The following is a 10,938-nucleotide window of genomic DNA, read 5'->3' on the forward strand; positions in this document are numbered from 1 at the left end:
ACTCACTCACTCACTCACTCACTCACTCACTCACTCACTCACTCAACATCCAAGTGTTTTTGTTGTTTGTTGTCAGACTGGAGAACCTGAAGGATGAGATGTGGGGGGAACAGGTGGATGTCATCTCGTGTGACATGAGATTCTGGGAGGCCCCAGAGCAGACAGACATCCTCGTTAGCGAACTTCTTGGGTCCTTCGGTGATAATGAGTTGTCCCCAGAATGTCTCGATGGGGCACAGAGATTCCTCAAAGGTGGGTTGTCATGGGAAGGTATGGTAATGTAACTGAATCTGATTTGATGCAACTGCAGTCACAGACAGAGAAGATCATCACTCCCTTTGTGCAATGTAGACACCTGTGTTTGATGTGTACAAATAGTATCTGTGGTTTGAATGTTTTCATGATACACAGGCGGTGTGGTTACAGCGTTGTCTCATCACGAAGAAGATCCAGGTTTGATTCCTTACATAGGTACAATGTGTGAAGCCCATTTCTGGTGTCCTCACCATGATATTGCTGGAATATTGCTAAAAGCATTGTAAAACCTCACTCACTCACTCACTCACTCACTCACTCATGATACACATATACAAATACCATTAATCCACTTGTTTGCAAAGTGTCAATATGTCAGTATTATATGAGGGGCGGTGGGGTAGCCTAATGGTTAAAGCGTTGGCTCGTCACGCCGAAGACCCGGGTTCGAATGCCTACATGAGTACAATGTGTGAAGCCCATTTCTGGTTTCCCCCGCCGTGATGTTACTGGAATATTGCTAAAAGCGGTGTAAAACCAAACTCAGTCAGTCAGTATTATATGACATATTATAGTCCCATTCCACTGCAGAATAAAACTAATGATACCAACTGTCAATTGATCTGAATACATTCTATCATATATTGTTTAACCGACACTTGATCAATAAATTTATTTTACAGACTTTGTAAAATGTGGCAATGCCTTTCACTCACTGAACTGAAAAATACACCCCTTATGCTAAGTCATATTAGGTGTTCAAACTAAATATTTGAAAATTCACACTCATTTTTAATTGCCTGAATCGCAGTTTGTCAATTTATGACACATGACTTGGTAAAGGGAAGATGTTTAACAGGTTGCATTTTTTCTTCTTGGTTTAGGGGGAGGTAGGGTAGCCTAATGGTTAAAGCATCCGCTCGACATGCTGAAGACCCGGGTTCGATTCCCCACATGGGTGCAATGTGTGAAGCCCATTTCCGGTGTCCCCTGCCGTTATATTGCTGGAATATTGCTAAAAGCGGCATAAAAAAATACTCACTCACTCACTCTTCTTGGTTTACATTTTACATTGATACTGGGGGCAGTAGGGTAGCCAAGTGGTTAAAGCGTTCGCTCGTCACGTCGAAGGCCCGGGTTTGATACCCCACGTGGGTGCTACATGTGAAGCCCATTTCTGGTGTCTCTCCCCCCCATGATATTGCTGCAACATTGCTAAAAGCGGCTTAAAACAATACTCACTCACTTTAATTGCCTGAATAGCAGTTTGTCAAGTTAGGAGACATGACATGTTCAAGATGTATAACATGTTGTATTTTTTCTTCTTGGTTTACATGTTACTTTGATACTGTAGTGTGTGGTTGGTACCTAAGGACAAAATGAATCATTGTCTATTGTTGTCCAGATGATGGGATCAGCATTCCTTGCAAGTACACCTCCTACCTGGCGCCCATCCAGTCAGCTAAACTCTACAACGAGGTTCGACAGTGTAAGGAAAAGGACAAGGGGCCAGAGGTTCGTTACTCAGTCTTGAAACTATATCATTTCAATATTCAGTCAAACACTGTTGAAGTTGATTAGACCTACATAATGCTTAGAATTATCCAAGGTTTGACACAAACGCAGAGGGCTGTGGGGTTGCCTCGTGGTTAAGGCGTTGGTCACGCTGAAGACACGGAATAGTTTCCCCACATGGCTACTATGTGTGAAGCCCATTTCTGGTTCATCAGTGTAAAACCATACTCACTCACAAACACAGGATGACTAAACAAGGAATATGCATTGATTAAACTTTTTATTTTAGACAACCGTAAACACGACACATGAAAGTTGAAAACAACTGCTATTTGCTGTAAAGTGACATAGGGCTAAGGGTGTCACTAGTTTGCTATTCTAAAGTATGAACAGCCATAGTGCTACAATAGCTTTGTGAATAGGGACCCTAATGAGTTGCTGATGTGACAGAACACAGAATGTGTGTATACTGTTTGTGTAGTTGGGTAATGTTTACTGTAATAGGGGCGGTGGGGTAGCCTAATGGTTAAAGTGTTGGCTCGTCACGGCGAAGACCCGGGTTCGAATCCCCACATGGGTACAATGTGTGAAGCCCATTTCTGGTGTCCCCCCGCCTTGATATTGCTGGAATATTGCTAAAAGCGGCGTGAAAAAGCAAACTCATTCAGTCTGCCAGTTTACTGTAACATGTCCATCTGCAGGCCCCGTTTGAGATGCCGTACGTCGTCCGCCTTCACAACTGTCAGCTCCTGTCTGAACCACAAAAGGTGTTCACTTTTGTCCACCCAAACAAAGGTATATGTTTTATGTGTCAAATGCCTTTTGGAAAAGTTTGCTGTTTAAATCCGTGAAAATCCTGGTTAGAATTGGTCTTCAGCAACCCATGGTTGTCATGAAGGGCGACTAACAGGATCGGATGGTCAGACTTGCTGACTTGGTTGACACACGTCATCATATGCCAATTGCCTAGATCGATGTTCATGATGTTGATCACTGGATTGTCTGGTCCAGACTCAACTATTTATAGACCGCCATCATATTGCTGATTGTGGCATTAAACAAAAAAACAAACAAAACAAAAATAGTGATGTATGTCATTTGTTAGTCAGGTACTGAAACAGACGTGTTACTCACACTATCAAATACTGTAAACGTACTTATTTTCGCGTGGTGCAATTTTCGCGGAATTGACAGTTTAGACTACATCGCGCGGTCAATTATTCGCGCAATCAGTAATTGCCGGAACTGCCAGCTGTCTCTTTGACCGCCACTAATAGCAGTGAAAACAAACAGAGTGGCTTAACCTGTCAGGCGGCGTTTATTGCTTACTCACAGGAAATCCCTATCTGTGCGATATATGCTAGTACACAGTAATCCGTTTACTCACGGAAGAGAGGAAAAACACATCAGTCTTATGTTCCGAATTCTGACGATCTGACGAATTAACTTCTGCTGTATATGAAGCTCCTTGTGATTTCAAACAAGCCGGGTTGTTGTGAATGAGATGAGTGTTAAGTGACTATTCGCTTCATGATGTACTGGTAAATAAAATCTTAATGAATAAATAAAATACTGCTGTATTATTTCTTTCGAGTCGTTTCATGGTAATCTGTTTTGTATCAAACCATCTGTCATGTGACCAATTTCCATGGCTGACCACAGCACACATTGCTGTTTAAGCTAATTCGGTGATGGGATTTGGCTCATTATTTAATTATGTTTTGGGAAATCCATTACAGCGACAGTTAAGTATGATTCTTTATGCTACTATCAGTCGTCATTTTAAGATTCCCGTAGATTTCTGTCTTCAAACTTGATGTGTTATGGTAACAACTCAGGGGCGAGCGTGGCTAGACTGAATGAATGACAGGTTTATTCGCGGTGTATAAATTTTCGTGCTAAAATGTTTTGCGCGAAAAGCCCGAAAATAAAACCTGCACGAAATATAATACGTTTACAGTATATCAAACGGTGGCTTCTCATTCAATAGTAATGGGGGCAGTGGGGTAGCCTAGTGGTTAAAGCGTTGGCTCGTCATGCCGAAGACCCAGGTTCGAATCCCCACTGGGGTACATTGTGTGAAGCCCATTTCTGGTGTCCCCCGCTGTGATGTTGCTGGAATATTGCTAAAAGCGGCATAAAACTAAACTCAGTCAGTCAGTCAGTCAATAGTAATGATTAAAACTTCACGTTATTCAATCATATGCTATTCACACTTTGCTAAGGATCAAATCATAGATTCAACAGAAAACTATGATGTGGGGTCAGATTTGGTTTAAATGTCTAAGCTTATTGAAAACATGGATCCTGGGTTTCAGTATGTCATTTCATCTTGTGGAACCCATACCTGCTATTGACAGGTGTTGTGTACTTGCCAATGACTCGTTCCATGGTTTGCAAAATGGTTGATTGGTGCCATGAAAACCATCCTATCCCAATGATTCATGTATCAAGTGCATAAGGTTAGATTAAAGTGACTGTTTCCTTAAAGTGGGGTGACCATATTATTATCTATCCAGTTTCAAATGGACACAATTTCAAATTATACATCTACGTTTAAGTATGTTGTGAATTTTTGTGATCCTTGGCAAAGTGTGAGTAGTATAGATAAATGATTGATAGTAATTCATGCCAATTCTTTCTTTCAGATGAAGTAATAGACAACTCTAGGTACAAAAGTTTAGATTTCACTATTTCCAACGACTGTGTCCTACATGGGTTTGCTGGCTACTTCGACTGCGTCCTGTTTGCACATGTTACGTTAAGTAAGTAGATATATTTTTGGTTTAATATTGGTAGGGTCACAAATGTGTGTAAAATTATGTTCCCTTAGCTTTGTTATGGAGACCAAAGATGGTTGCCAGAGGATACCACATGGGAGCAAGGGCAGTCCGTTGACTGGGTATTATCATACTCCGATGATGTGGATCCTTGTAATTACTACCAATAACTTGATTGTCTAGCCAGAGTATTTACAGGCTGCCTTCATATATCCGAGTGCAGCCTTAAACAACAAACACACATACATTTGCTCACTTGGATGGTCAGACTCGATGATGGTTGATTGTGTTCCATCTTATCCCAGTGGCTTAGAATGTTCATCACAATTGCTGGTTTCTGGTTGTCTGACCAAAACTCAGTATTTTATAGGACTGTTTGATGTTGGTGGAATATGGCTAAAGATAGCATTAAATAACATGGTTTTGTCCCATCCAATCCCAATGGCTTGGGACGTTCACCATGATTGGTGATTGCTAGTTTCTCTGGCCCAGACCTAATATTATACTGTCGTTGGGACATTGATGAACAAGGGGTTGAACTACCAAACAATTCCGTGTCTGCATCAGGAGAGTTCTGGTTCTGCTGTGTCTGTGTGGTTCCCCTATGTACAAGTGCTCTTGTGTTGTGGCTATGTTGTTCCCCTGTGTACAAGTGCTCTTGTGTTGTGGCTATATTGTTCCCCTGTGTACAAGTGTTCTTGTGTTGTAGGTATATTGTTCCCCTGTGTACAAGTGTTCTTGTGTTGTAGGTATATTGTTCCCCTGTGTACAAGTGCTCTTTTGTTGTGGCTATATTGTTCCCCTGTGTACAAGTGCTCTTGTGTTGTGGCTATATTGTTCCCCTGTGTACAAGTGCTCTTGTGTTGTAGGTATATTGTTCACCTGTGTACAAGTGTTCTTGTGTTGTTGCTATATTGTTCACCTGTGTACAAGTGTTCTTGTGTTGTAGGTATATTGTTCCCCTGTGTACAAGTGTTCTTGTGTTCTGGCTATATTGTTCCCCTGTGTACAAGTGTTCTTGTGTTGTGGCTATATTGTTCCCCTGTGTACAAGTGCTCTTGTGTTGTGGCTATATTGTTCCCCTGTGTACAAGTGTTCTTGTGTTGTGGCTATATTGTTCCCCTGTGTACAAGTGTTCTTGTGTTGTGGCTATATTGTTCCCCTGTGTACAAGTGTTCTTGTGTTGTGGCTATATTGTTCCCCTGTGTACAAGTGTTCTTGTGTTGTGGCTATATTGTTCCCCTGTGTACAAGTGTTCTTGTGTTGTGGCTATATTGTTCCCCTGTGTACAAGTGTTCTTGTGTTGTGGCTATATATTGTTCCCCTGTGTACAAGTGCTCTTGTGTTGTGGCTATATTGTTCCCCTGTGTACAAGTGTTCTTGTGTTGTGGCTATATTGTTCCCCTGTGTACAAGTGCTCTTGTGTTGTGGCTATATTGTTCCCCTGTGTACAAGTGTTCTTGTGTTGTTGTGGCTATATATTGTTCCCCTGTGTACAAGTGTTCTTGTGTTGTGGCTATATTGTTCCCCTGTGTACAAGTGTTCTTGTGTTGTGGCTATATTGTTCCCCTGTGTACAAGTGTTCTGTGTGTTGTGGCTATATTGTTCCCCTGTGTACAAGTGTTCTTGTGTTGTAGGTATATTGTTCCCCTGTGTACAAGTGTCTCTATATTTGTGTTGTGGCTATATTGTTCCCCTGTGTACAAGTGTTCTTGTGTTGTGGCTATATTGTTCCCCTGTGTACAAGTGTTCTTGTGTTGTGGCTATATTGTTCCCCTGTGTACAAGTGTTCTTGTGTTGTGGTATATTGTTCCCTGTGTACAAGTGTTCCCTGTGTGTGCTCTTGTGTTGTGGCTATATTGTTCCCCTGTGTACAAGTGTTCTTGTGTTGTGGCTATATTGTTCCCCTGTGTACAAGTGTTCTTGTGTTGTGGCTATATTGTTCCCCTGTGTACAAGTGTTCTTGTGTTGTGGGTATATTGTTCCCCTGTGTACAAGTGTTCTTGTGTTGTGGCTATATTGTTCCCCTGTGTACAAGTGCTCTTGTGTTGTGGCTATATTGTTCCCCTGTGTACAAGTGCTCATGTGTTGTGGCTATATTGTTCCCCTGTGTACAAGTGTTCTTGTGTTGTGGCTATATTGTTCCCCTGTGTACAAGTGTTCTTGTGTTGTGGCTATATGGTTCCCCTGTGTACAAGTGCTCATGTGTTGTGGCTATATTGTTCCCCTGTGTACAAGTGCTCTTGTGTTGCAGGTATAGTGCCTGCCACTCACTCCCCAGGCATGTTCAGCTGGTTCCCTATACTCTTCCCCATCAAGGTAGGTCTTCACCCAAATGTCTCTCACAATGTGAATGATGGCAAGTTAACCTGAATTTAGAAATCGCAATTCATCTTTTTCAGATTATTGGATATTCAGGGTTCATATCAGCCTTTGAAATCTATGCTTGTTAGCTAGAGTAGTAAAATGTGCTTAGGACAAGTAAAAATCCAGTTTTTGGTCATCCTTATTGAGTAACACTTAGGGCTAAAATACTGAACCCATTCTCGATGCATCAAGTTATGTAACAAACAGGAACTTAATTAAACTGACAGAAAGTGTAAAAAGTGAATTGGTTTATGTTGTTCACTTAGGGCTACCAAACGACATTGTGGACTTGTCTTAAAAAGACAAATTTCTTTGGCTGCATGTACAATTAAAATGTTTAAGTGGGAGGTAATTTGACTTAAATAGCCCACTGTAAAACTGTCGAATGTTAGTAACAGGTGTAAAATCTTACTTGAACACATAAGAAAGAAGTTACGTTAATACAATATTTATTCTCCTCCAATGCCTGTTTCAGCGTCCTCTCCTGCTAAAAGGGGAGAGCCAGGTTGTCCTTGACATTTGGCGATTGTGCACAGACAAGAATGTGTGGTACGAGTGGGCCGTGCAGGATCCTATAGCCCTCTCCATACACAACCCCAAGGGACGCTCCTACACCATAGGGCTCTAGAAGACTGCAGACAAGGCAGATACACAAACCCAAGGAGTGCTCTCATACTTTAGGACTCTAGAAGACTAGATCTGTGGCATATACACGACATCCATCTTCTATATCACAAGGGCTAGAATTTACACCAAATCAACACCAACCCAGGATCCATTCCTGTGGTTCTTGCAATCACAAATTACCAACCAATGGAATGTTGACACAGGGAAAGGGAGGTAACTTGTATTACTTAGAAATCAAAGCCACAGCCAGTTTGCGGATGGTTTGGCAAATGGAAATCAAGGGCGGATAATTTGAGATTGAAAAACCACAGGAATGGCTGTATTGGTTAATGCAGGTTTACTGAAAAGCAAGCCCTGTAGATATATAGAAGTTGACACAACTTCTTGAGGTGTTCTAGAACTATTGAACACCTTGAGCTGGTGCTGTGGCAGACAATGTTGTAAAACACCCTGTTCCCTCTGAGAATCCTAACTAGTACTGTTACATTGTTTGTTTTAGGGGTTGGGGGTAAGTGTCTGCACCTGAAAGTCTTTCTTGTTTTCAATTAACTTCAAGAACAGGTAATATTGGGCATAATTTTCAAAAGTTAAGGCTTCAAAATGTTTCCACTTTATTGCATTGGTTATATGTAATCATCTTTGCAAGCATGCATTTCTGCTTTTGATGAAAAAGAATTCTGACAGATGGATCGCGTACTTCAAAGATTTGACACAAGTATGTTGAGATGATATGAAAATTCACTGTGGATTTGGACTCTAGAATAGTGACAAGTAATGGAGACATTGTGTCCAGGTATGACATGGTGAATTAGGATTCCAATTCACCGTAACGTCAGAGCATTATTGCATGCCTTCATGCCAGCGCTACCACATTCGAGTTTTTTTTTTTTCAGTCATTTTGCTGAAAATAACTTCCCAAATTTCACTTTACATTTCATATTACGTCAATATAAGCTGCTTTCCAACCTGATTTGTTAAAAGCCTTTGTCCGAGACAAATTTCTATAACTTTTAGCCTTTTTGGCACAATTTAAATGTTTTGAAAAAAACATATATGCTACAATCTTTCATTCTGAAGTAGACATATTTTGCATTTGATAATGATGAAGGTTTAACATGACATCCGTAAGATTGACTTGCAAAAACCACTTTGTTTGTTCAGGTTGAACATATATGTTGACGGTGCCTTGTTTCCACTGTCGAAACATGTTCAGATATACCGGTATGTTCTTTGTTTGTAAAACGCATTTCATGTGTTACATCTGCTATCAGACATGCATTTAACATCAAATTAGTTTCATTATTGATTTCATTAAAGAATGAAGTTTTGAATACGTTTGAATTGAGGGTTTCATGCAGTTTCAGATTATGAATATTGCTTATGATCTGTAATAATATATCATTGTGATGATAATTTCAACAGAAACCCCATTTCAAGAACATTTATGTCTGCTTAGGTTTTATGTACAAAGCATGAAAAACAATATATTACAAAGTTTATTTTGTTTATGTTCACATATTTCCTAACAGTAAAATGTTTTCAGGAAATTTGACCTTTGTTTCAGTTATAGGTTTGTTTCAATCCATTTTACAAAATTTAAGAATCTAAGTTTTGTCCCAGTAATGAACCTGTCAGTGAATTTCACTGGAATTGTAACCGTCTTCATAATAGGGTTTCCTCTAACATAAAGATAAAACCATGATAAATTTGAATCAAAATGGATCTGGACTGTCTGAATTGAAATTGTGTCTTATGATTGAAAATAATCTCTCATTTATACTTAGCAACAGGTTTAAACATCTCATTTTTTCATAATAGAATCAAGTTAAATTATGTCATCTCCCATACCTCATGCATTTGTTTTCAGTTGTAACTATAGGATCAAATCTTTGAAGGGCATTTAGACATGGAATGCATAAGAAAAGAAAGATTTATAGATGTCAACGTCTTTATTGTGGATAACACGACATTTCGGAGTGTATGCTTGCTCCTTCATCAGGTGAATGGTTCCTTCATCATTCACCTGATGAAGGAGCAAGCATTCACTCCAAAATGTCGTGTTATCCATAATAAAGAAGTTGACATCCATAAATCTATCTTTTCTTGTAACTATAGGGCCCGTAAGTCTCACCTGGCGCTACTCTCGTTACTAAGCTGGTTCCCTATGCGCGTGCCAACTTGCGATATGCGAGACGGGGCCCAGCTTACTCCCGGTACCAGATTTCCAGTGACAAGCGTATATTCAAGAACCAGTTCTGGTTCTAAATTGCACGACCACTGAATAGGATTTTCCTAGACCGGATCTAGTGTAAGTTGTTTGTCACCAGAAGTACTAAGGTCTCGCGAAGTGCCGTGACCTACTTATGGGCCCTACACAGTTTCCAGCTCTGTGCTCTGCTGGGTGGTAACATAGGGTTTGCCATGCAATGCAACCACCGTGACCTCATTGCCGTGTCAAATACTTCACTTGTATTACTGCCATTTCTTTAAACAGTGTATCTTTATGTAGATTGTATTCAGTTTAACACAGCCATGTGAACTTTGAAGAATAAAGTTCAGGTATTTAAGTTGGGTGGGATAAACATTTTGTTGTTTGTATTTTAAAAGAAGAAACCCTTGGTATGGTGAAGAGTAGGAGATGATGTTGAAGATACATTTATATATTGATAATAGTGATAATATACTACTCCTAGATTGGGGGCGGTGGGGTAGCCTAGTGGTTACAGCATTCGCTCGTCATGCCGAAGACCCGGGTTTGATTCCTCACATGGGTACAATGTGTGAAGCCCATTTCTGGTGTCCCCTGCCATTATATTGCTGGAATATTGCTAAAAGTGGCGTTAACCCATACTCAATCAATTACTACTCCTAGATTGATAGTGATATTTTTTATCTTTTCATGGATGCTTATTGTTACAAGTGCATATTTAAATAGGATATCTGCAAGTCGAGTAATAAACACTCATGCATGCATGCAAACACACAATAGCTGCTGCAGCTCAGATTTTAAATTTGAGCATGAGAAATATAATTATGGATACTTGTAGTGCACTGATGAACACATATTCATAACACTACATTAACAAAGTCCAGTGAAGATTGACCAGAGAATTGGTCTTCAGCAACCCATGTGTGTCATAAGAGACGAAGGATCATTTTGTCCGGCTTGCTGACTGGGTTGATACATGTCATTGTGTCCGTATTGTCTAGATCGAGGGTCTTGATGTCAATCACTGGATTTTCTGATCCAGACTCGATTGTTTACACATCACAGTCATATAGTTAGAACAAACAATCAACAAGACATAAAATAACAGAAAATCAACAATGGTGAAGACACACTTGGAAACATGGACATAGTCCAAAAAGATGTTTCTTCTGAACTACATGTACT

The 10,938-nt window shown here is 40.2% G+C and overlaps 1 protein-coding gene across 1 annotated transcript in view; it reads left to right on the forward strand.

The window, feature by feature from the left end:
• LOC124266338 (protein arginine N-methyltransferase 5-like) overlaps positions 1-10,126 on the forward strand; it is a 36,931-nt gene extending 26,805 nt beyond the window's left edge. The window contains exons 12-17 of the mRNA XM_046701140.1: positions 77-252; positions 1,661-1,770; positions 2,472-2,565; positions 4,419-4,535; positions 6,805-6,869; positions 7,393-10,126. Of these exons, the coding sequence (XP_046557096.1) occupies positions 77-252; positions 1,661-1,770; positions 2,472-2,565; positions 4,419-4,535; positions 6,805-6,869; positions 7,393-7,545 (715 nt within the window). The 3' untranslated portion in view covers positions 7,546-10,126. The remainder of the gene's footprint in view (positions 1-76; positions 253-1,660; positions 1,771-2,471; positions 2,566-4,418; positions 4,536-6,804; positions 6,870-7,392) is intronic.
• The last annotated feature ends 812 nt before the right edge of the window (positions 10,127-10,938 follow it).

Source organism: Haliotis rubra, unplaced genomic scaffold (genome assembly GCF_003918875.1).
Source record: "Haliotis rubra isolate DU_JTF1 unplaced genomic scaffold, ASM391887v1 Scf125, whole genome shotgun sequence".
Classification (NCBI taxonomy): domain Eukaryota; kingdom Metazoa; phylum Mollusca; class Gastropoda; order Lepetellida; family Haliotidae; genus Haliotis; species Haliotis rubra.